We start from the raw sequence: 23,679 nt of genomic DNA, 5'->3' as shown, positions 1-23,679 counted from the left end.
GGTCCACACCACGTTTTTTAAAAAGTTTAATTATGCTTGAATAGTAAATTCCAGATTGGCCAATCTTTCCTTTGTTGACAAAACACATGGTTCATTTATTTTTCATCATTGTCCTTTGATGTTCCAATAGCTATACCATAGCTAAATATGTCATCTATGACAAGTGCTTTCCTATCCCACAATTCACCTGAACATGCATGGAATATTGAGATCGATCTCTTCATATTCAGGTACATATGCCTCTCCATGGGCAACCATAGACATTTCAGTGAATTTTGGATATTTGCACATTTTCATTATTTGTTTATGGAGCTCCAGTCATTACCTGGCTATTATTTGGACAAGATGGTTCCTCAGTTCTCCTCTCCTAGGAGCACGCTCTTTGGATCCTATAGGTTTACCACACTTTTAGAGTATAGTAGATTCATTTGCCGCCATGTTTGGACCCTGTCCAAATGGAACATCAATTCTGGCTAGCACATTCATGGTTACTTTTACCATATCATTAAATGCTTAGGCATTTTCTCTGCAACCACTTGCAAGTGTATCATTCTCCTTATCTCATATAGTCGCATTCATTGTTTAGATCCTTAATGAGACAGAGGACGTGATCCAAGTTGCTTCACGTCGTTCCTTAGAGCAACCATTGCTTTTCTCCCCCTAACAACAGGAATATTATCTCAGTAAATTGACAATTATGTAATACAGACTGTCTAAGTGAGCTTCTTACTCCCAAGGTTAGATATGATACACAATCTCTTCCTCATTTATGGGTATAGTCTACCGAACATATATTTATATATAATATTTTTCTCCATTTATATATCCATACCCTACATTTTAACATAAAGCAAAATAAATTTGTAAAAATTTATACTAGCACAAGTATATTAAGAAAAATAAAACTTGAGATTCATAATAAGGAAATTCAAAATATTAACGACAATCCTGGCCTAGACTTTCCATGAAGAAAACACAATATTAACGGTAAACGTTTCATGAATTGGTAATAAAAATATAATTAACTAAATAAATCATTCCAAGGATGAAAGTTTGCTCATCAAACTTTCCCATTGCTAATTGGATCCTCATACTGAACCTCAAGGAAATTGGAACAATCCAAATGAGTACCATCATTGAAGTGGTCACTCTTCCAATTCTCTATCACATTTGTTTCCATTTTCCTAGAGGCTTTCTACTTTTCAACCTCTTCTATAGGAGCTTGGCAGTATTTATGTTAGAACTTCAAGTTCTTGAAAACAAAATAGCTATAAAAATTAATTGGGCCTACATAAATGACTACTGTAATGGGCCAAAACCGGACCAGTCCTTATGGGTTGAACCTGACCAAGTCGATATAGTCAACCAGACGATCTTGGAACTTCAGGTTCCTAAAAATTGAATCTTTGGAACTTCAGGTTCTTTAAAAAAAAATAGATCTTGGAACTTCAGGTTCCTAAAAATTCGACCTTAGAACTTCTGGTTCTTCAAAATTAGATCTTGGAACGTCAGGTTCCTAAAAAAAAATAGATTTTGGAACTTCGGGTTCCTAACAATTTAATTCTTGAAACTTCAGGTTCCTAAAAAAAATAGATCTTGGAACTTCAGGTTCCAAATATATCGTAGAACTTTAGAGTTTACATCATTGTTCAATAGTATACATAAAAACAAACAAAATGAAAAGAAAAAAAAAATCCTTAAATTAAAAACCCTAGCATGTTATTCTATGTTTTAATCCATCTTACAATATAAAACAAAGAATTGCATAGATTTGGTAAGGAATACGATACCTATCTGATTGAAAAATCAGATTACCACGTTTTGCTATTCGACGAGAAATTGACCCATAAAGAACTGTAAAACTGAATCAGCTCTGGACGAATTAGGCTCCAAGCCATACACCGTTGGAAACATCTCTGAGTTAGCTTTCTAATGCAATAAGTGGATTGCAAAACCGATCACCGAGTAGAAAGTTACAACTGTTTTCGTCAGAAGTGTCTTTCTATTCTGAATTTCAAACTGTTTTTCTTTTCCGGTAATCTGTGAACCTCGAGCTCAGACGTTGCTCACATGCAAGTGAAACCAATTGAGAGAGTTACAAAATAAATAATCATATCATCAAATAAAATAGATAGATTCTACTCCATAACTCCACCATCTGTGGGATTTAACCTTTAAAAGTTATTAGGCCCTTTACCCAGCAAAATATAACATGTTATTATTATCGGTTTGCCAACTATGTTTTACCACATCACATTCGCCTAGCTAAATATCCTACCAAAATGTCTTGAATAGCAGTACAATGCAGAAAACTGGCAATTAATAATCCAGACAACCAAAGTTGAGTGCTGATAACGTGTTAGAATTAAATTGATTTGGAGAGAACACCATACTAACTTAACATGTATTGAATCATTGAGAGAATGAGATAGAGAGAATTCTTATTCATTGAGGTGAGTCTTAATGGGAGGAGGTTACCTTTATATACAACTAGGTAACCTCCTTTTCAAGATAAAGGATTACCAGGATAAACACCAAGATAGAGGATTATCATGATAAATACCAAGATAGAGGATTATCATGATAAACACCAAGATATAAGATTATCAGAATAAACACATATCAATGGTGGGCATCCATATAAGCCCACGGATTTCATAACAGTTTCAGTTTTTACTTCAATTTATACCCTTAAGTTGAAAGAATGTAAAAACACTCAAATAAGGCGTTCGTATAAATTCAAGTCGAAACCAAATACACACAAGTATTGAATTGTATGCCTACATTGTCTCCCTCTCAATCCCCACTCTAGTCTCCCACCTCTTTTCTCTTTTGCAAACAAAAAAAAAAAAAAAAAAAAAAAAAAAAAAAGTTTTATTCCCTTTGCCATCAATACCTTCCGACTTTCTAATTTCTCTATTACCAATTTGATTATTGAAAAAAAATCTCCCTGTTGCCATTTGATTTTTTGTAAAGGTAAGATCTAGTTTTTTTTTCTCCTTTTGAGTATGTACTCATTGTTTAAGAATCTCTCCATCTTTCCCCTTACATAAAAAGAGAAGACAAGAAGAAGAAAAAGAGAAAACTTTGGCTTGGATTTCTATTTGGTAGTGTATCAATAATTCAAACGTTGTTGGTCTGCCTTACTACAAGCAAATGGTGATTGAACAATTCAATTGCATTCACAAAATTCTAGGCATGGGGACATGTATATAAGGAATTGGGATTACCTTACTTCAAGTCTGGGCATCTCAAGTCTATTATCTTAAAACACAAGGTTTGTTTTAGCTAACCAAATTACTACAACATACACTTTTAAATTGAGAACCCGATAAATTAACTTTTCATTATTGTTACCTATTTTTCTTGTGCCCCACAAATATTACTTCTTAGTTTGATAACAAGCAGTTTATTCATTCGTGGTTATTCTTTTCCCAATCTAATATACCACCTTCTCCTGGTCTCTTAGAAACAATCCAACTGATATCTCAAAATCAACTATATACCACCTTCTCCTGGTCTCTTAGAAACAATCCAACTGATATCTCAAAATCAGTTGATTTTGAGGTGTTTAGATGACAATGAATGGAAGGACAACAATAGTTTGTTTACAGACAATTTGCTTTAACTAGAAGAAAACATAGCTTAAAGATTATTTCTTTTTTGTTGCTCTACTTACAATCAGTGGTTTTCTATTAGAATATGCGATGTTATTTTAACAAAGTTGTTCACAAGCTTTATATCAAGGAGCTTGCACTACTAAAAAAAAAGACATATTATGACGTTTGACTTTTATCTATCTTGATGGCTTTTTTGAAAACCGTCAAAATAGGTGTTTTGGTGATATTTTTATAACAGGTGTTACAAAATTACATGGTGAATGACACAAGCATCAAGAAAATATGATGGTTTTATGACGGTTGTTACAACATTATGTCGTGTATGGCATAGGCGTCAAGAAAATATAATGGTGTTGTGACGGATTTCCTAAAACGGTCAAGTTAGCAATTGAATAAACCGTCAACCCTCTCGCAATTTTGGCTTTCAATTAAACCGGTCAACAACTTAAAAAACACACCAAAAGTTTGGGCTTTCAATTATAACTCACCAAGAAAAATTGAACCGTCAATGATGGACTCATCACTTCTGGAAACAGCAATGAGAAATCGAAGTTCCCCTCGCCATGAAATTTTTCCGATTATCTTTCCCTCTCACCGGATATTCAGGATTAATGTTAAGGTGTCATGTCCCAGGACATTGACAAAGGTTATGGGTGTCATTTCTTTTAAGCTAGAGGGTTGTTTGGGTTTCTGTAGTTTATTTAGATGTTGCCAAGTGTAAGGCTAGTATCATCTTTTGTTAGGTGAGAAAGCTTATATATGGATAGAAAAAGAAAAGAGAGGAAGCTAAGAAGAAAATAGAAGAAACCCAGCTCTTGTTTCAGTGAAACGGAGATTAGGCTCTGCATTATTTGAATCATAGATTATTTTAAATGTTTTGTTTATGTTTACTGTTCACGAACTTAGTTTCTGTTAATGTGAACTAGGTTGTGAACTCAGTTACTGTTTGTTTATAGAACTAGCTTTAAAACTCAAGCTAGTTCATAACAATTGGTATCAGAGCATTCGATCCTTGGCAAAGATGACAGAGATGCAAGATAGGGTTTCTCAATTAGCAGAAAGAGTGGAGAGAGAGGCTCAAGTATGGGAGAGTTATGAGAAAAGGATGGATGAGCGATTTAACAAGCTATTTAAGCTGCTAAATGATATGGGGTATACATAAATGGAGAAAGAAACTGATTCAGGACTTTCTTCAAACACTGAGACGCCATTAGAGACTTTCACTAAAGCTAAAACCAACTCAGAAAAAACACTCAAACACTCCATGAGAATTCTAACTAGTAGAATGAAAACACCATCGACTTCAGTCAACGAATCATCAATGACAGAACCAATTAAACTACTCAACGAAGGTAAATCATCATGTCGTTTGAATTTTGTAGATTCATATGTAATTGTTTCGTCAAAAAATGGTATTGATATTGTTAGAAACAAATGGGGTTTACTTGAGGTTGTTTCTAAAAAACCAAAAAATAAAAATGAGAAGAAATTTGGTTATAGGGGTTCTTCTGGTTTTGCCTCGGCCCTTAACTGTGAACTTCCGGTTTTATTTGATGGGAAGTGTGGGAAAATCTATCAAAAGTTGGATGGGCATGCTGTTTTAGATTTGGTTATAGTGGCGAGGGTTAATATTTGGAAGTTTAGTGAATTAAGGCAATTGTTTGATAGAGAAAAAGGTTATGTTTATGAAAATATGGATAAGTCACTAGCTGGAGATGTTGGAACAGTTCGACAAGCTCTTCATGCTGGATCACAAGATGAGCTTTCTGAGTATTGTAAGTTGCCGGCGATGCTTAAAGCACAATTGTTGCATCAGGTGGTGATTTTGGCGAATTACTTTTCGTCAAGAATGTTGCTGGTTTGGTTTGTGAAGCAAACAATTAAGATGAGATGGATGGCTATTTTAGTTGATAATTATTGTAAGGTTTTGAAAGGTGCTGCAATGGCTGGTGCAATTCATTATCATGCTCGGCACGGTGATTCTGTGGTTCAAGAGTTTATGTGGCGTCAACTTTTCCGAGCATTCTCTTCTATTTTTGATTTGGTGAGAAGTTGTGTTTTGGAAGGGAAGCTTGCAGAAGTAGCCAAAGCATTTATGGGACAAGATTTTTCTATAAGTGACTTGATCAGTGTCCATCAATTTGTCGGGAGGCTCATGATCCTTGCTGAGTACAGAAAGAGTTTACATGGATATTTGGTGAATAAAATAAATGACAACTCACCTATTTTGGCTTCTCTTATTGGTGAAATTACTGGGATTCAACTGATTTCTCATACTAGTAGTCTCCCAAAATTGGTCAAGAGCCCTCCTTTTACACCTTCAGTTCTCCTTGCTTGCAGTTTTGAGAAGTAGCTGAGTACTAGCCCATCACTAACTTGTTTTCACATTAATGAAAATACTAGCACTAGTGAAGAAAATAAAAATTTGGAGGAGGTACTTCATTTACTAAATGAGGGAATCAGTCCAAGGGATAGTACTAACTTATCTAATAGAAGACCACTTGTGGACATGATTAACAACAAAATTTTGCCCTCTATTTCTGTTACCAAGAATCGTGATAGAGGTAGCATTGAATCTGTGAACATGGGAGAAGTTATTAGCAAGCTCTACTTGTGTGAAAACTTTTCACTGGTCAATGACAGGTGCTTTGCCATCACTTTTGACCGTACACCTTGTGTTCCTCTTATACTTGCTTGTAGAAAAGGAAGAACCAGCATCGAAGACCAAGCAGAAAAATTTCTTGACATAATTACTAAGGTGCCTATTGGTGTTTTCAAAGGAATCACTAAAGCTGCTAAAGTCACTGGTGGTTTAGATCCTAAGGCAGCAAATAGAGGTGTTTCCATGAAACAAGTGAAGAAGCTATATAAACCTTTTGTGCATGTGACTGCACAATGCTCAAGATCAATTTCCTTGTTGAAACTTCTGATAATCTATTGGTACCCGCTGATGTGAAGTTGCACTATGCTACTTGCTGCCAGAAAGAGATCTTTGCGTTTCATTATTCATCGGGGAGGACCCTCGTGCATTCTTTGCTACTAAAGCTGATTTAAATCATATTGGTCTTGCTAATACGCTTAGGTGCATGATGAATGGTGCAAGATTAGTTATAGCTATGGCTACTATGGATGTTATCAAGTTGCATCGTGAAAATGATACTTTGAAACTCTGGTGATTGAAGCTGTAAAAAGGATAGATAGGCATCGACTGAGGACTAGATATCATGTACGAGAAACAGAAGGTTCCCAAACTTTCATCCTTGAGGACAAGGATGTTTAGAGGGGAAGGTATTGTCATGTCCCAGGACATTGACAAAGGATATGGGTGTCATTTCTTTTAAGCTAGAGGGTTGTTTGGGTTTCTGTAGTTTATTTAGATCACTACTACAAAAATGCACATAGATAGCATTTATTCAATAGCACTTATAAAAAAACGCAATGAAATTTTTGGAGATAGCGTTCGCTAGTTTAGTGCAATGAGTCTTTCTAGCTGGGACAACTTACAATTGCGTTTAGCAGAAAAGAGCTATAAAATTGATTGCGTTTTTGGACATTTGCTATTGCAGGCGGGTCAATGTTTGATTTCAACACACCCAATTTCAAGCCGCTCAAACGAAAATCCCAAATTCAAGCCCGCGGGGGTTTTTTTTTTTTTTTTTTTTTTTTTATTTTCCCTCTTTCCAAATTTAATAAAACACCCACAGAGAAAACCACCACCACCATTCTCTCTAATCCAAACCCTATTTCCACCACCTCCAATCACCTCACCACCACGTCCAAAACCGTGTGACCACCTCCAATCATCCCACCACCATATCTACCACCACCGACCCATCAAAAATCTTTCCTCTCCTTATTTTTAACAAGAAAAGTAAATTCTTTTGAATTTTTCGAAGGTTCTTTGAATGTTTTGCAGTGAAGGCATCGCCTTTTCTGGGTTATAATCATATTCTGCAAGTAAGTTATCTTCTTCTTCTTCTTCTTCTTCTTCTTCTTCTTCTTGTTTTTGGTTGTGGAGTAAATTTGTTGGAACCCATGCAGCACCGTAAATGGGAACACCATATTTCTGAGTAGATAATTGAGACATACTCAAAATTGAGATCCAAATCTCTGAAGAGGCAGAACATGATGTGGTTTTTGCTTCTTTGTCTGCAAAGCTAAAACTTGAAAACGAGTCAAAATTGGGCAACCAATTTTTGGGCCAATTTCACTCATACTTTGGGTTAGGCCTTGAAGTGTGTTGCCTAGGCCTTAAGCCTAATTTAGTGTTTAGCCCTCGTGAGCTCATGGCCTCATTCTGATGTGTTTGTGCTCATTCAGTCAAATTGAAATTGTTGATCATAGACGATTTACGGTTCAGTAATTTTTCTTGTGCGATTATATGTTTAAGTGGACATTTACGTGAAGTTTAAAACAACTTTGTAAAAGATGAAGAATAAGTAGTGGCATATGGAACCAAATCAGGTTGTCTCTAGATGATGATTTTTTGATCAATGAACAGTCATTGAGTTTCTGTCATATATAAATTAGGATAAGAAGTTACTCTCTATGAGGTTCATTGAAATCTCAAAGAGTCAAAGAAAGAGAATGCATTCACTAGAATCTAAACGTCCAAACCACTTCTCTATGGAGTCTCATTAAATATCTCATATTTCCAACTCACGAAAAACGATGACAATTTATGATGTACAAGGATTTATAAGACCAGCCACAAATATGGTCATTTTGTGTCTATTAGTAGAGGTTAGTCATGGTTGATAAAATATGTGTTTGATATAAATGAAAGCCTTAAGTATTTTATCTTTATTGCAATTTTACTTCAATTGTTTTTTTCTTTCTTTATTGCAAAACCTTTGTTCTCTTTTTCTGGTCTCCGATAACCCTAAGTAATGGCTGCTGCAATGATAAAAAATTCCAGTTTTTTCAGCCACGTCAATCCTCTCATTAACAACGTCCGCCAAAAGTCAGTATTTTGCCAACTGGTCTTCAATCATGAGAATGAGATCAACAACATCATTTCTCTCTTCCATTCTCATAACCGCTAATGTTGGTCGTCACTCTGCTGTTGCACCTTACTCTTCATCAGCACCTTCTCCTGATGAAACTAGCACTCCTAAAATAAATAATATCATAATCCTTGGTAACCATCACTTCAACGAGTCTGATTATGCTTGGAATCCTCTAGAGGTTAAATTTTTTAGATCTTTGCTGGATGAGGCACTACAAGCTCCCCCTAAACTTGGCGATAAGAATCATTGGCTTGTTCATATGGATTGTGATGATATAGACTCCTTTACAGAGCAAGAGTTGTTTGATTTTTATGCTGAGTTTGAAAAAAATAAAGTAGATTTAGCTTTTTGACTCAATATGTTCATAGTGTGAACTTGTTTGCATTGCGAAGTAGAAATGTAAAGATGAATTTACTCAATATGTTCGTAATGTGAACTTGTGATAGGCGAGCATCTCTTAGAACTGTTACACTAAATTCCTTGCTTAATCTGAGCGCACACTTGATTTTATGACGTGAGATGATATTTCCTTGCTGCACTAGAGGAAGTCTTGGAATCTGGATTAAGTTGCTATCTTAATATCATCTGCCTTACCATATCATATATTTAAACATACTTTTCCAGCTTAATGGTTAGCTTGAACATTCTGATATTTGAACATTGAAAAAGGTTAACTTAGACTTCTTGTTACTTACTTAGGACTGTACATATAAAGTTACTTTTACATTGAAATTCATAAGTCTTTTTTGGAACCTTTATTGCAGAGGAATAAGCCACGAGGAGAAGAGACAATTGAGGCAGAAACTGCTGTCACACTTGAGAGAAGAGAACCATAAGGTATATTGAGATGATAGGATGATCGATAATGCTTTGTATTCTCCTTTAGCATTCATTATAGTGTATAGATTCCAATCAGAAATTATAATTTGATACTACAATCTGAGTAATGTAGTTCCGATATGCACTAGTTAAGATATTCGTTATCTCCAACCGTGTAAGTAATGAATGGTGAATAGTTCATTCTTTGTGAACATTTGTATATAGGAAAACCATAGTGAACATGTGAATTTACACTTCAATGTTTGGTGATAATCATTATTGTTGTAGTTGGATTAAGTGCAATGTATTTATGGTAGCAAATGGCTGGCTTGGTTAATGATCATTACACTATCAATTTGGACGTGATCCCATATCCAGTACATGTGCACCACCAATTCCTATTTTTGTCTTAATAATCATCATAATCGTCCTGTCTGCATGTATTAGAGTGATTATGTTTCCAACAACACAATTTCATTCCCCAATAGGTTTTTCAATGCCATGTCTACTTTTTATACCCTTTTCTACTTCTCAATTTTCAATGTTTGTTTTAAAATATATGGGACAATTTGTTCATGTAGCTTGCTGGTGTGTCCTTTGCTAAGGCCATTTTCATTTTCACGTTTTTGTGTATTTGGGAAGAAAAAAAGTCTAGAGATATAGAAGAGCATACTAGTAGGCTGTTAATAAATTACTCCAACCTGCAGCAAGTGTTATAGAGAGGTATAAAGAGTTTTGACTCATCACACTGAGTAGATTGTTCAGAATATTTAGCAACCGGTGAACTAGTCTCTTTTTCTCTAATTCATTACATATTAGATAGCTCTTTCTTATTTGATTGAACTTTTTAAAGGATAGTAATTATTGCCATAGATCACAATTATATCAGTGCAAGACTTTAACTAACAAATGCTGTGATTTGTTATTTATTTCCACCTTGATAAGTTTCTTAAGTTAAAGCGTGATTCTACCATAGTGTCTTCCACAATACTCTTATGCTATGTTCTGTTTTTGTTGCAGAGACCACATTAGCTTTACTTCGACATCCAGATTGTTGCATTTCTGGCTATTCATCTGTAAGTACCATTTACCTTCTAATTTGCTTAGTGGTTTGCATATGCTAAGGTTTAGTTATATCTACTGCACATTTTAATTGGACTGCAAGTTCCTCTTTCAAATTATTAACTCCACACCCGATTAGTCAAAACTTAGAAGTAACAATCACCATGAGATGAACATTGCGTTTTTCGTATGCCGTTTGGTCAACAAGTGATTTTAATGTTTTATTAATATATTTTTCTACAAGATAACTTGAATCACATTCTTTTATCATTAGAATGAGAAAATCTTATGTCCTACTCCTTCGTACTTTGTTCCGAGCAAACAATTGAGGTTGCTTGATGTTGTAGTTTTCTTGGTTTGTCAAAGGAAAAAAATATATTTAAGCACTTATTTCATGTATTGACGATAATTTTTTCATGTATTGTATCTCTTTAGTGAATTATGAAGTGTGGTGTTTGTTTCTCGTTCGTATTTTTGATATTTTTAATTAATTATGAATTAGGGTGTGTTTGTATGTTATGCTGAATCGTTTGTAATTAGTGAATTATGAATTGGTCGGGGTTCTATAATTTTAAGCCAAAATCATTAGTAATTAGAGAACGTGTTGAACAGGCATCATTAGTTAGGCTAGTTTTTTTTTTTTTTTTTTTTTTTACTTATTTATGTATGCATGTTTATTGCTTGTCACTACTACCAATAACTATGGTCTATGTGAATGGGTATTACAGTTACTAAATTTCACTTTTTGATTGTAGCTTTCTTTTATTTTGGTTGTAACTATTGGTGGTTATGTTTACTTAATCTATGGTTTAATTGTTGCTGGTTCAAGTGGTGATCATTGATGGTTGTGATGATGGCTTCTAGTTTCAGCAATATAGTTTAGCGTGCTTATGTAGGTGTAAGCTAAATAATTAAGGAAAACTTAAATTGAGGGTTTAAATGTAGATATGTGGTACGTAGAACGACTTAATTTTTTTGGTTTTGTCAAATCAGGTTTGAAGTTAGTAAGTGATAGCATAATGATGGATAAAGCTTGGGTCCACTGGAAGAGGTTCTAAAATGAACTCCCTATATTGCTTTTAGAAAATTTGATGTATGTTTACCTCACATTTTGGTGAATTTATTTTTTTTTGTTTTTATCTTTAATAGAAATACTGATGAGAGTATAGAAGAGCGGTTGAGGCGTTTGTTGAACTTCATGAAAAAAAAGAGGAGAGAAACGAACACGAGATGTCCTTGCAAAGTATGTCAGAACTTTCATCGTGGAAATGATGATAAGGTCATTGAACACTTGGTAATAAAAGGTATGGATTTGACGTATAAGACTTGGTTCTGGCACGGGGAATCACTAGATTCAGTGCAATCTGGTATAGAAACTACAGAGACATGTGAATTACGTGAAACTGCATTTGAGCATGAGAATGCTTTTGAACCAGAGATTATTGAAGAGAGAATGGGTGCTAAGTTTGAAGTGTTATCTGAAAATGCTGAACTCCCTCTATATCCAAGTTGCACCAAATACACAAAGTTGGCGGCAACAGTTGTCTTGTATAAGCTTAAAGTTACGTACGGTGTTTCGGATAGTTTTTTTGATGGGCTTCTAAGGGTATTACAAGATATGTTACCAGCAGGGAACACCATTCCTGACTCCTCGTACTCAGCAGACTCTTTAATCAAGGAGTTTCAGCTCGAAGAGAAAAGGATACACGCATGTGTTAATGATTGTTGTCTTTTTACGGATGAGAAAATTGATAAGTGTCCAAAATGCAAATCTTCGCGATGGTTCGTGGATGAGAAGACCAATGAGATTAAGGAAGGTGTTCCTGCAAAGGTGTTAAGATATTTTCCTATAATACCAAGGTTTAAAAGAATGTTTCAATTGCCAAAGTTAGCTGAACAGTTAAGGTGGCATCACAACAATAAGATCTGAGATGGTAACATCGACACCGGTAGATTCGAGGCATGGCAAAAGGTCGACGAGAAGTGGCCATTGTTCTCTGAGAACCACGCAACCTTAGACTTGGTCTTTGCTGCTGATGGAGTTAACCCATTTAGTAATCTTAGTTCAACACATAGTTGTTGGCCCGTCATGTTATTAATGCATACAATCTCCGCCATGGCTATGCATGAGAAAGGAACATTTGATGCTAGCATTATTGATTCCTGGAAAAAAGCAACCTGGAAATGAAATCGATGTATATTTGAAACCACTTATAGATGATTTAATGGAGTTGTGGAATAAGGGAGTGGAGGTTTACGATGCATTTACTAAGACCACCTTCGACCTAAAGGCAGTACTAATGTGGACTGTGAATGATTTTGCCGTCCTTGGGAACTTAGCCGGTTGCACGACAAAGGGTAAAACTGCATGCCCTACTTGTGGTGTTAATACAAATTCAATGTGGCTGCCTTTTAGCGGGAAAACAATGTATATGGATCATAGGTGCTTTCTCCCGCCAAATCACTCATTCTGGAAGAAAAAAAGATGGTTCAATGGAAAGAACGAGTATCGGGAGAAACCTAAAGTTATGTCTGGTTCATAAATTAAGGTTGTGGTGGACAAAATAGAAAATGACTTTGGAAAATAAAGAAAAGAAGATGTAGGCGAAACAAAGAAGAAGAAGAGGGAAGAACCGGTTCTAATGTGGAAGAAGAGGTCAATATTTTTTGACTTGCCTTATTGGGAGGTGATGTTTTACACTTTCTATATCTATATATATTTGAAAGTAATTATTTAGAAGCCTATGTTGACCAATCTCTATGCACTAAGATGTCTATAAGAACTCTATCACTACATACCATACATGCTAGTGTTGAAAGTCTAGAAAGTGTTGCCTACCCAATAGGCATTTAGGGCATTGTTTCCATAAATCAATGGTCCTCCACCCTCTTGGATAGCCTAAGTAAGCCAACTTTATTTTTTTTGAGCAATAATAATCATTTTTGGATTTTTTAGTATAATCCTTTGCGTCACAATGTAGACGTAATGCACCAAGAGAAAAATTTGTGTGAAAGCATTATTGCCACATTATTTAATGTGAAGAACAAATCAAAGGACCATCTTAAGTCTCATCAAGATTTGCAAGAATTGGGAATGAGGCATGAATTGCATCCAGAAGTTCGTGGGAAGAGAATTTATCTTCCACCGGCACCACACACTCTATCAAAAGCTGAAAAAAGGATCTTTTGCAAGAGATTACAAGATTTAAAGCTCCCTTATGGCTATAGCTCAAATATCGGGAAGGTTATTTCAGGGGATGAGTTTAAGATTTCAGGTCTTAAGTCCCATGATTTTCATGTTTTAATGCAACAATTGTTGGCTGTTGCATTAAGGGGACTTCTTTCTAAAGGACCAAGGACTGCAATTTTTCACTTGTGTGCCTTTTACAATGAATTATGCAAAAAAGTCGTTAATACGGAGAGCCTAAAAAAGCTCGAGGGAGACGTTGTAGAGACTTTGTGCATGTTAGAAAGGTTTTTTCCTCCATCCTTCTTTGATATTATGATTCACTTAACAATTCATTTAGCACGAGAAGCGCAACTTGGTGGACCAGTTCATTTGCGTTGGATGTATGCTTTCGAAAGGTGAATTGAAACTCATTTATAAAACTTTAATGATTATATTCCAATACTTGTTTCTTATTTACTATTAATGTTATTTCTTGTCTTTAGATACATGAAAGATTTGAAAGGATTTGTTAGAAACTTTGCAAGGCTTGAGGGTTCCATTGCAAAGTGCTATCTTGCAGAAGAGGGCATGAGATTTTGTAGTGAATTTATGAAACAGACCGTTGAGATAACTAATCGGCGAAGTAAAAATGATGGTTTTGCAAGCGATGCAATACTTGATGGAAGGCCAAATTCTAAAGGAGTCTCGATTAGATTAAGTGAAGAAAGGTTGCTTGCTACCCATCTATATGTGATGTTCAATACAGCTGTAGTCGAGCCATATTTTGAGTGAGTATGGTAATAATTATTGAAATTTAGAGTTTTGAAATGATGCACCTTACCTTTTTCCATTTTTTTTTTGTTTAGAATGCACATGGATGAGTTACGGAAGAAAAACAAACAACTCTCAAGAAATAGAAATTTGTTGTGGAAGAGACATGTAGAGAATTTTTCTAAATGGCTACGTGAGAAGGTTCAATTGTGACTTTTGTGTGTTTTTTTGTTACCATTTTTACATATATACATAGATAATAATCATATGATATTTATGCATGAATTTGGGCAGATTGTAGATGACACTAGTGAAAATATCTCACAGACATTAAGGTGGATTGCTAATGGACCGAGAAAGCTTGCAATGTCGTATTCTTCTTTTATTGTCAAAGGTCAACGCTACCACAAGAAAAGTGCTGAGAAGTCCAACCAAAATAGTGGTGTTTCACTTGAGTCAACAACCATGTGTAGATCTAGTTCAAAGGACAGAAACCAAGTCATGAACAATGTTTCTTACTATGGGGTCATCAAAGATATAATTTTGCTCGACTACATTGGCTTCCAAGTCCCTCTTTTTTACTGTGATTGGGCAAATGTAGGAAATGGTGTCAAGGTGGAAGATGGATTTACTTTGGTTAACCTCCATCAAGGACAACGCCAACTCGAAAAAGAACCATTCATTTTAGCATCACAAGCGAAACAAGTGTTTTATTCAAGGGACAGCAGCGATTCGAATTGGTATGTTGTACTACAAGCGCCGCCAAGAGGCCGTCATGACTTGGATATGTATGAGGAGAATGTGGATATATTCTCAGTACCATTAGATGTTTCGAGAATTGACAAGAACATTGCTGATGAAGATGGTAGCTATGTTAGAAAATTTGTGAGGGGGACTATGTGTAGCGCATGTACTTTCGGCAAATTAGTAAAATATTTTTTGGATTAATATTTATGGTTATGAGTTATGGTTGTTTTTCCTATTAATATCAGTATTTGATTTGTTTGGAACTTGGGTTGTTTGTGCGTATTAGTATGAGTATCGGTTGTTTGTTCCTATTAATATGTGTTGTGATCTGTTTTTGGCACTTGGGTTGTTTGTTCATATCAGATTTGTGTCCTGATGTTTTCTGCCACATTATGCGTCATCGTTGTCATTTCAGGATTTTAACAAGGAAGTTAGGACTTAGGACACTTCAAACCAAATGTCGAAAGCGGAGGTAAGATTTTTTTGTTGATCATGTTTGTATATACACAGGTTTCTCATTTAACATAATTTTTGTTGGTATGTTGACAGAGTTCAAAACAAGCTAAGAAAAGGAAACTTAAGGAAAAAAGAGCTATTGTAGCTGCTCTTAGGAATTCCTCAAATGGTGGGATACGCATATCAGACAGAAATGATGGTAGCCCACTAACCTCTCAAGCCAATGACTTCCACTTGTCAAAGAAAAAATCATGTGTATCAAAAAAGTCTAATTCTAAGAAGAATAATAAGGTAAAGACACATGTCCTTTTATAAAACGCATATTAGTGCACACATAGAAGTATTCAACACCCACACAAGCATCCCCCAATGCAACACACACACACAAGCATTCCCAATCCCAATTCACTCCCAATCCTTGATGTTGCACTTTAATTCGATCTAAGTGTGTTTTATGTTAACACTTATATCATATTAATTACAATCACAGAGTGTAAAAGGAGCAACTAAACGATCTAAGATGTGTAAAATGGCAAGCCGAGATACTAACGACGTTGATCCCACTGATGGGGACTTTAGTGCGGAAGAAGATGCCCATGATTTCAGTGAAGACGACGAAATAATCCCAAATTCTTATTCTCATGGCAGTAGAAAGAACCCTACTTCAAATGAATCTCACAAATCAACAAAGGAGGGGGGTTCTACAAAGTCTAAGGTGTTGTTTAAATATGTTTTGCTTAATATTTTTGTTTATATATGTTAGCTATTCGTGTTTCTTTTGTTAAGCGTTGTTTATAACTTACTATAATCTTTTGTTTTCATTTAATGGGGTTTTATCATAGAGTTTCAAAAAAGTTGAAAAAAGATCTAGGACAAAAATGGATTCTTCTCATGACTCAAGTGATGAAGATTATTGTAGCGACGAGGATGGAAGTAAGGGTACTGTCAACCGAGCCAAGTCAAAGGGACCACTGATTGAAAAAGAGAGTGAAGGAGATTCTAGTGATGAGGATGCTGCTATCGACTCGGATGAAGAATCTGAAAGTGATGAGGATGATCCTTCTACCAAAGAATCTCACCAATCAAGCAAGACACCAAGAGGTCTTTGTAGATCCAAGGTAATGGCAACTGATAGTGGATGTAAGTTAACGGTGACCTTCAATGCGATTGGGCAGCCTGTAGGATAAAATTCAGACAAGTTTTCTTCTTATTTGGGAAGTATTGCATCTGAGATGGTGCCACTAACTTATAGTGATTGGAGGGCAATCAGAAAAGGGTACAAAGATCTGTATTGGCAATCAATTTTGGTAAGCACAAGTGTTTTTGTTTATTTTTTTACTTTGCTTTTCAATAAATATATATAGTTATGATGGTGGGGTTGTCAAAACATTTTACGTACTATTTCTTATTTCTTGTAGCAAAAATTTATCTTAGATGAAGGGTGCAGAACTTATGCCCTCCAACAAATTGGAAGGTTGTGGCGGGCGCATAAATCAAGATTGAGGGGAAAGATAAGAATTTATAGAAAAAAGAAGAAGGACATTGCATGTCTCAAGCCAATGATTTGTGATTTACCAGAATGGGAGATGTTTCTTAAGCAAATGTCAAGGAGAAAGTTCATTGTGAGTGACTTTGGTGATACTTTGAATATCCTCATAGTTTGAAATATGTTATTTAACTCTTTTGTACTGCAGCTGAAGAGCCAAAAGTTTCAAGAAATGAGGGAAAATCAAGAACTCCCTCACACATGTAGTCGACAAGGCTATGCACGCCTAGAATACCAAATGGTAATTAACTATCATATTTGCGCAACTTTGTTTTTGTGTATGTATCTTGATTGTGAAAATTCTTATCATGTAGCAAAAGGAGAGTCCAAATCCTTTCTCTATAACTAGAGTTGATGTTTGGTGCAAAGGACACACTAAGAAAAGTGGCGAACCATCAAATAATATCGTTGCAGAACGAATGGTAAGAATAGTTAAATTTTCTAACTAGAATTATAGCCATAATATATATCAATGATACCTATTTGTTGAGCTTTGCTAAGTTCTATATATTAACGTATCAAATGTGATTGGTGTAGAAAAAGATGAAAGAAATCAGAGATTCAGCAGCATCAGATTCTTTTAACCACTCCATACAAAATGATGCCCTTTCACAAGTACTTGGACCTGATCGTTATAGTTGTGTGAGAGGTAAAGGAGCTGGAGTAACTCCTTCAAAATTAGGTGTGGTGTCACAAGACAAACAAATGGTCACTCAACTTCAAGAGGAGGTACTAACGGTCAAGAAGGATTTGGTTCAAATGGCCAATTTGGTGAATACTCAAAGTGAACTTATAAGAAATTTACTTGCTGCTGTGAATACTCAAAAGGCAAGTGACTGATGTACAAATACAATAACTGATTTGATATTTGTTGTCTCGGTAGTGTACTCGACTTGACAATCTTAATATATCTATGTAGGGTGAAAGTCAAAAAGTTGTGACCGAGCAAGTGATACAGTCAACTACTGCTCCAATTACTTCACTTTCACAGGTATTTTTTTTTAGAATCTTTAAAGAAAAGTACTGCAGATCTTAATTAGTAGACTAACAACTAACTAATGGTTCTATTTTTCTGGTTAGGGTCAAGGCATAGGTAGTGGTGATCAGGGGATACAAACTACTCCACAGGTAAAATATTTATTTTTGCAAGCATGGGTAATTTGTGGCTTACTTGGTATGGTGTGATATTTTATCGAGTTAAAAAGGTCATTATGATGCACTAGGGCTGTAAGATTAGAGTTAGTGTTCTTAAGGTGTTGGTGAAATTATGAACCAGGTATAATATCAATGAAGCTCATAGTAGGTACATTTGTGGCCAGTGCCTCTGCTCTTGTTATGTTTTCCCTATACACATGTATTAAGGAAAGAAAAACAAGTTCTGCTTGCATGTCTTGTATGCTCTTCCTCCGTTTCTTTGCTTGCCTTAGGTATCTCATACCCAGCACTCTAATGTTCTAGCAGGCCATATTACTCATTTAAGGTTATTAGGCGTGGCCCTCACCACTCCTTTCCCACTTGTACCAGGAGCAAATACTGCTCGTTCACGATCATTTTCAGCAGAGACTTCAAGGGGGCGCGCTTATAAGTATGCTATGTTGTAAGGGCGTGCGCCAATCCTTTAATTTATAGTTCTTGGGTTAATAACTTGTTTATCTTTACTTACCCGCAATTCTGTCTCTGAGTTGGATCTAACCCCTTCCTTCCCACTTGTACTAGCAGCAGATGCTGCCTATTCAGTATCATCTTCATCAGAGGATTCAAGTATGCTCGCGCCTATTGTTATGCCTTGATGGATAGGCATGCGCCCATCTCGCTCACAGTCCACATTCGCAATTCCAGTGTTATTTTGCATGCATTCCACATTCAAAATCTTGTGTTCAGGTCTCGCCCTCACCATGTGTCTCCGTATAGGTGACTGCCATCCTTCACTCTCATTACCCGTACCTCCAACAGAGCCTTTCTCTTGTACTACATCTTGTGCTCGTTCTGCCCTTTCCTTTGCTTGCCATGATCCTGATCCTTCTTCAACCAAACCTGGTTTCTTCGCGATGAAACTTCCAACTACCAACTTCTCATATATCTTCTTAATATTGTCAAACTGATTGGACTTGATATGGACTGTTGCTTGCCCATCCACCATTGTTGGCTTGATATATTCCAAGTTCTCCTTTCCTACTGCCTTGCGGCCAATCACTTCTGCCCATCAGACTGCCTCTCCATAGCAAACCCACCTATTTCGGGAGTGGGATTTCTGACGAGCAATCAAATTAGTAGTGGGATTGATTTCGGACCCCTCGTGGTTCTCTAGGGAAACTTCAAGAGACCGGGGGGGGGGGAGGGCAGTGAAGTAAGCCTAAAAAAGAAAGGGATTGAGTTAACGCCCCTTTCAAGCGATCGGTCGATTACATAGAGTACAAGTAGGGACTCGTTTTCGCGAAACATAAGGCTGTGATTGGACTCATCCATCCGTTCAGCTCTAGCGATGTGAAGATCATCAATTCTTTGTCGACGAGAAGCCCTGCCGCTTCTAGTGAAGCCCTTGCCTCGGAAACTTTCCGGCTAGCCTCCGCTAAAAACCATAATTATTTGGAATAGTCATTGTTCGCCTTCGCCACCTCCTCCTCCACGGGATTTGGATCCGTAGAAAGTCGATCTTCGAGGCCTCAAAGTCCTAAATAACAGTATACAGACTTTGAGAGCATGCCTCTAGATCATCTAAAGTCTGATTAGTCTCCAATGTCTTCGTCGGTGAGAGTAGGCATAGTGGAGCTAACCGTTGAGGAACTCAATCGCTAGCGGTGGCAAGAAGAAAACACTTGCAAGCAAATCCTTGAGCGAAGGCGACCATGCACAATCACTTAAGTTGTTACGTTAGGGCCTCTCTTTGGGGAGAGCTCCTTCGCTACACTCCATCAGATTCAACGCTTTAGCAGCCAACTCTCGACAACTCAAAGGCGCACCTAGGAGCTAACTACACAACCGGATAGAGGAATACCGACTAAGTGAAGCAGAGCTACCGGCAAGAATTCATCAACCACTAGCTAGCAAGGAGAGAGCTTTTACAGCAGCTTCTTGCACAAAGACTTCCTACGTATAAGAGGCGATATAGCGACTAACTTCATTTACTACTCACACCAGCCTAACGGCTACTAACTTCGCCCTAGCTAGAATAAAGACCGTAACACGTAACCTATACTAACATACCGGTGACAAACTGGAACTCGCTAGAGAGGAGTTTACTCCCTTGATGGAACTACACCTAAAAGAACAAATAGCTAAAGATGAACTCTACCCAAAGAAGAAAACGGCTCTACGCGTTAAGCGAATGGCTTTCGTAGCGTCGTGCCGTTTGCTTGCTTGTTGGGGCCTTTGCCGAAGTCTGGTATAATCATGTGTTTGTGTTCTTCCCTCCACCTTCTCCTCCTTCGATCCGATAGTTCTGTTGGGCTTCTAATGCTTGTTCTTCACTTGCACTTGCAGTTCCCGAACTATCTTCCCCAGCTTGCCCGATATCATCAGCCCAAGAGCTCTTCGATGTTGGTGGTTGTTGCTCTCTCTCTGCGTTTTCAGTAATGTTTTTGTTTCTTGGATGTAATGTTTCTCGAGTTCGTACTCCCTGGTCCTTCAAACCCGCGACTTTATTCACTGTGTCTTGCGTTTCTTCTGTTCTGGCTTGCATTTCCTCTGGCTGGATCTTTCTCTCATTCCCGATCACTCCTCCCTCCACGTCTGTTAAGTTGTATCTAATTAACTCCTTCTGCTCATTCTCTTGACCTTCATACAGTCCTAAGACAATTTCCAACGCTTCGATCTTTCAGTCTTCTTTGTTGGTTGCCCAACTCTCATCAGGTCCAACTTCTGTTAGGTCTAGCTAGCCTTCTCCTAAATCTCTCCAGCGATCCTACTCCATACTTAATGAGCGCTGACTTAATCAGCTGTGACCAGTACAGACTCTGATCCATTGAATTCAGAGCGGGTTATTTGGGTATGTTTGTTTCTTTAGTTATTTCTTAGCATGTGGTTTCGGTTGGAATATTCTTTTGCAAGTAGATTTTAGGAAGTAGTATTATTCTAGTGTAGGATGATTAATAGATTAGATATTATTGATGACCTATTGACTATGTTTCAGAACATAGAGCTTAGTTTGAAATTATTTTGTATTCCATTCTTGTACTACTACTTTCCATTTCTCTTATATATTTTCTTTAGGTTTACTTTGGAGTTAATAGTGGTGCAACAAGGTTTGCATTAGAGCAACAGGCAGTAAATGAAGCTACTTTCCGTTGCCCTGATGAGTTTGGATGGAAACCCCAGGTTAGTTAGTTCCCTTGTTGGCCATTGCATGAAGTATTGCATTATTTAGTTCACTATTCTCCATATTTCATTTAACATTGATGAAGTACTTGTGTTTTAATAAAATCCAGAAAAGCCCAATCGTTCCTGCAGATGGAAGTATAACCCGAACACGAGAGGTACGTGGTGCAATCTTAATTCGTTCATTTTGTGTACTATCTACTGTTTCCTTGGCAATGTTAATTCGTTCATGCTTGTGAGGCCATTTTGTGCAAACTAATGGCGGCTAGCTAGAGAGGACATAAAGAGTTATTATACTTAACCCTTTGTTATTATACTGACTTTCTTTTTGTTTGGGTAGGGTCAAGGCATAGGGAGTAATGATCAGGGTTTACTAGGGGTGACTTCGGATCGGATCGGATCGGATTAACCTCTTTCGGAATTTTTCCAAATTTTTTTCGGAACCTAATATGCTAGCCAAATCCGATCCAATTTTTTTTCGGATTCAAAATATATTTCCAATTTCAGAACTTTCGGAAATTTCGAAATAATTCGGAAATTTCGGAATACTTGGTAAATTTTCAAAGATCTCTTTACTTTCAATTATTTTTGGAATATCATACGCCAATGTTCATTGTAGGGAGAGAAAACCATGTCCACAACACCAATGTACCAACAACAATACGCACTTGCTTACTGAGAAAACCCATTTTCATTGAAACAACTGATCCAAGAAAAAACGAGAAAAAGAACCTGCAGCCACCAATAGCAAGCATTGTATTCTGTTGAGGTCTGGGTATTTATAATGTTTCAATCTTTTTTTGTGTGTGGAAATTGAAGCGTGAAGTGTCTGCATAAATAATGGATTATGATCTTGGACTCTAAGTAGTTTTACATAATATTCTATCTATTGGAATTTGGCTTTTGGATTGGTCTGGATTCCAGTGGGGAAGTAGCGGCTAGGTTATGTTTTTGTTTTGTTTTTTGAAGTAAAAACCTATAAAATGAATGAACGGTCGAGATCTAATCAAGTGGATAGTGAGAGAAGTATATATTTTCGGAATAAATTAGCAATAATATCGGAAATTTCGGAATTTTCGGATCGGATCGGATTTTAGAATTATATCCAAATCCGATCCAATTTTTTTTCGGAATTTTCGGAAATCGGAAAATCGGAAAATCGGCCCATAAAAACTACACCCAAAGCCAGACCAATTTTGGGTTGGATTTCGGAAAAATCGGAAATTCGGCAAAAAGAGACACCCCTAGGGTTTACAAACTACTCCTTCAACCACTCTTCTACAGGTAAAATATTTCTTTATGCAAGAGTTTGTCATATTTGATGTTAACTTATGGTTTGTATATTGAAATTAGTTAAACTTCATAAGGCAAGTCCCATCTAGAGGTTTAATGTATAATGGTGTAATGTAATATGTGCCTAAGACTATTTTTTTGTTTTGGAAATGTAGTCACATGGACGACAATGCAAATTGTTGAATTGGGCGGCTCCACATGAATTAGTTGCTAAAGGACGTTGGGAGAGTGACGATCCTTTTAAACCGGTACATGGTGTACCTCTTGGAGATAATGCATCCAAAGTTTGGGTAGAGGAAGTTGTGAACGCAGAACCACGTCTTTGGAGAGAAAATTCTGAATTGCAAATAGTGGGAGATGCTAAAGGGACCGCAATTGCATGGCCTTCAAAGCACATAATATTTACTGATCACCACGCGAAGTAAGCCGACTGTAGCATTTTCTTTCTTTACCGAAAGAAACTTTTGTGAAAACTTGAATCACACTTTTTGTTTTTTTTTGTCCTTGTACAGAATTGAATACTATCACATTTTTTGTTGTTTTGTCCTTGTACAGTGGAATTGAATATTATATTTTAGCTATTAATGAATGAACTTAATTTGGTTTACCGTGTATTAGATTTTAAAGTGTATTTGCACAATTGGTTACAACAATAATTCAGCGCCACTGAAAATGTATATTTGCACAGGTGCATAGGTCTCTAAAATTTATAATTGAAAAAAAAAAAGCTATGGAAATAGGGATAGCGCCTAAAGAAAACGCAATTGAATTTTCATTGCGCTAAAATAAAACACTATTGAAATTCATAGCGCTTATATAAAAACGCTATCAAAATTTTTATTGCGCTAAACTAAAGCGCTATTATATTTATAG

General features: G+C 36.5%; 2 protein-coding genes and 1 long non-coding RNA gene across 4 annotated transcripts; all 3 read left to right on the top strand.

The window, feature by feature from the left end:
• Positions 1-10,465: 10,465 nt before the first annotated feature.
• LOC147519268 (uncharacterized) lies at positions 10,466-16,937 on the top strand. 2 transcript variants are annotated; one of them, XM_086594844.1, is made up of 5 exons: positions 10,466-10,524; positions 15,613-15,669; positions 15,747-15,944; positions 16,144-16,368; positions 16,496-16,937. In XM_086594844.1, the coding sequence occupies exons 2-5, from the start codon at positions 15,655-15,657 to the stop codon at positions 16,838-16,840; spliced, it is 783 nt and encodes a 260-aa protein (XP_086450970.1). In that variant the 5' UTR covers positions 10,466-10,524; positions 15,613-15,654; the 3' UTR covers positions 16,841-16,937. The 2 variants fall into 2 exon arrangements, with proteins under 2 accessions (XP_086450970.1, XP_086450972.1); XM_086594846.1 differs by lacking the exon at positions 10,466-10,524 and having other exon boundaries at positions 15,374-15,669.
• Positions 16,938-17,076: 139 nt separating this feature from the next.
• Positions 17,077-22,142, top strand: LOC147519267 (uncharacterized). Its single transcript, XM_086594843.1, has 9 exons — positions 17,077-17,275; positions 17,348-17,440; positions 17,514-17,621; positions 17,737-18,027; positions 18,119-18,190; positions 18,280-18,327; positions 21,409-21,513; positions 21,624-21,671; positions 21,854-22,142. The coding sequence occupies exons 1-9, from the start codon at positions 17,213-17,215 to the stop codon at positions 21,920-21,922; spliced, it is 897 nt and encodes a 298-aa protein (XP_086450969.1). The 5' UTR covers positions 17,077-17,212; the 3' UTR covers positions 21,923-22,142.
• Positions 22,143-22,759: 617 nt separating this feature from the next.
• LOC147519266 (uncharacterized) lies at positions 22,760-23,413 on the top strand. Its single transcript, XR_015214199.1, has 2 exons — positions 22,760-22,797; positions 22,962-23,413. It is a non-coding gene; the product is annotated as an uncharacterized LOC147519266 (long non-coding RNA).
• Positions 23,414-23,679: the final 266 nt, after the last annotated feature.

This window comes from Coptis chinensis, chromosome 2, assembly GCF_015680905.1.
Source record: "Coptis chinensis isolate HL-2020 chromosome 2, ASM1568090v1, whole genome shotgun sequence".
In the NCBI taxonomy this organism is placed as follows: Eukaryota; Viridiplantae; Streptophyta; class Magnoliopsida; order Ranunculales; family Ranunculaceae; genus Coptis; species Coptis chinensis.
This window is presented reverse-complemented; position numbering and strand designations above follow the sequence as displayed.

Excerpts from the sequence above, each read along its gene's own strand:
- LOC147519267 (XM_086594843.1), top strand. The coding sequence starts at position 17,213 with ATGATTTGTGATTTACCAGAATGGGAGATGTTTCTTAAGCAAATGTCA. Across the intron at positions 17,276-17,347 it reads TGTCAAGGAGAAAGTTCATT|CTGAAGAGCCAAAAGTTTCA; the intron begins GTGAGTGACTTT and ends TTTGTACTGCAG. Across the intron at positions 17,441-17,513 it reads CACGCCTAGAATACCAAATG|CAAAAGGAGAGTCCAAATCC; the intron begins GTAATTAACTAT and ends CTTATCATGTAG.
- LOC147519268 (XM_086594844.1), top strand. Across the intron at positions 15,945-16,143 it reads ATTCTAAGAAGAATAATAAG|AGTGTAAAAGGAGCAACTAA; the intron begins GTAAAGACACAT and ends TTACAATCACAG. Across the intron at positions 16,369-16,495 it reads GGGGTTCTACAAAGTCTAAG|AGTTTCAAAAAAGTTGAAAA; the intron begins GTGTTGTTTAAA and ends GTTTTATCATAG.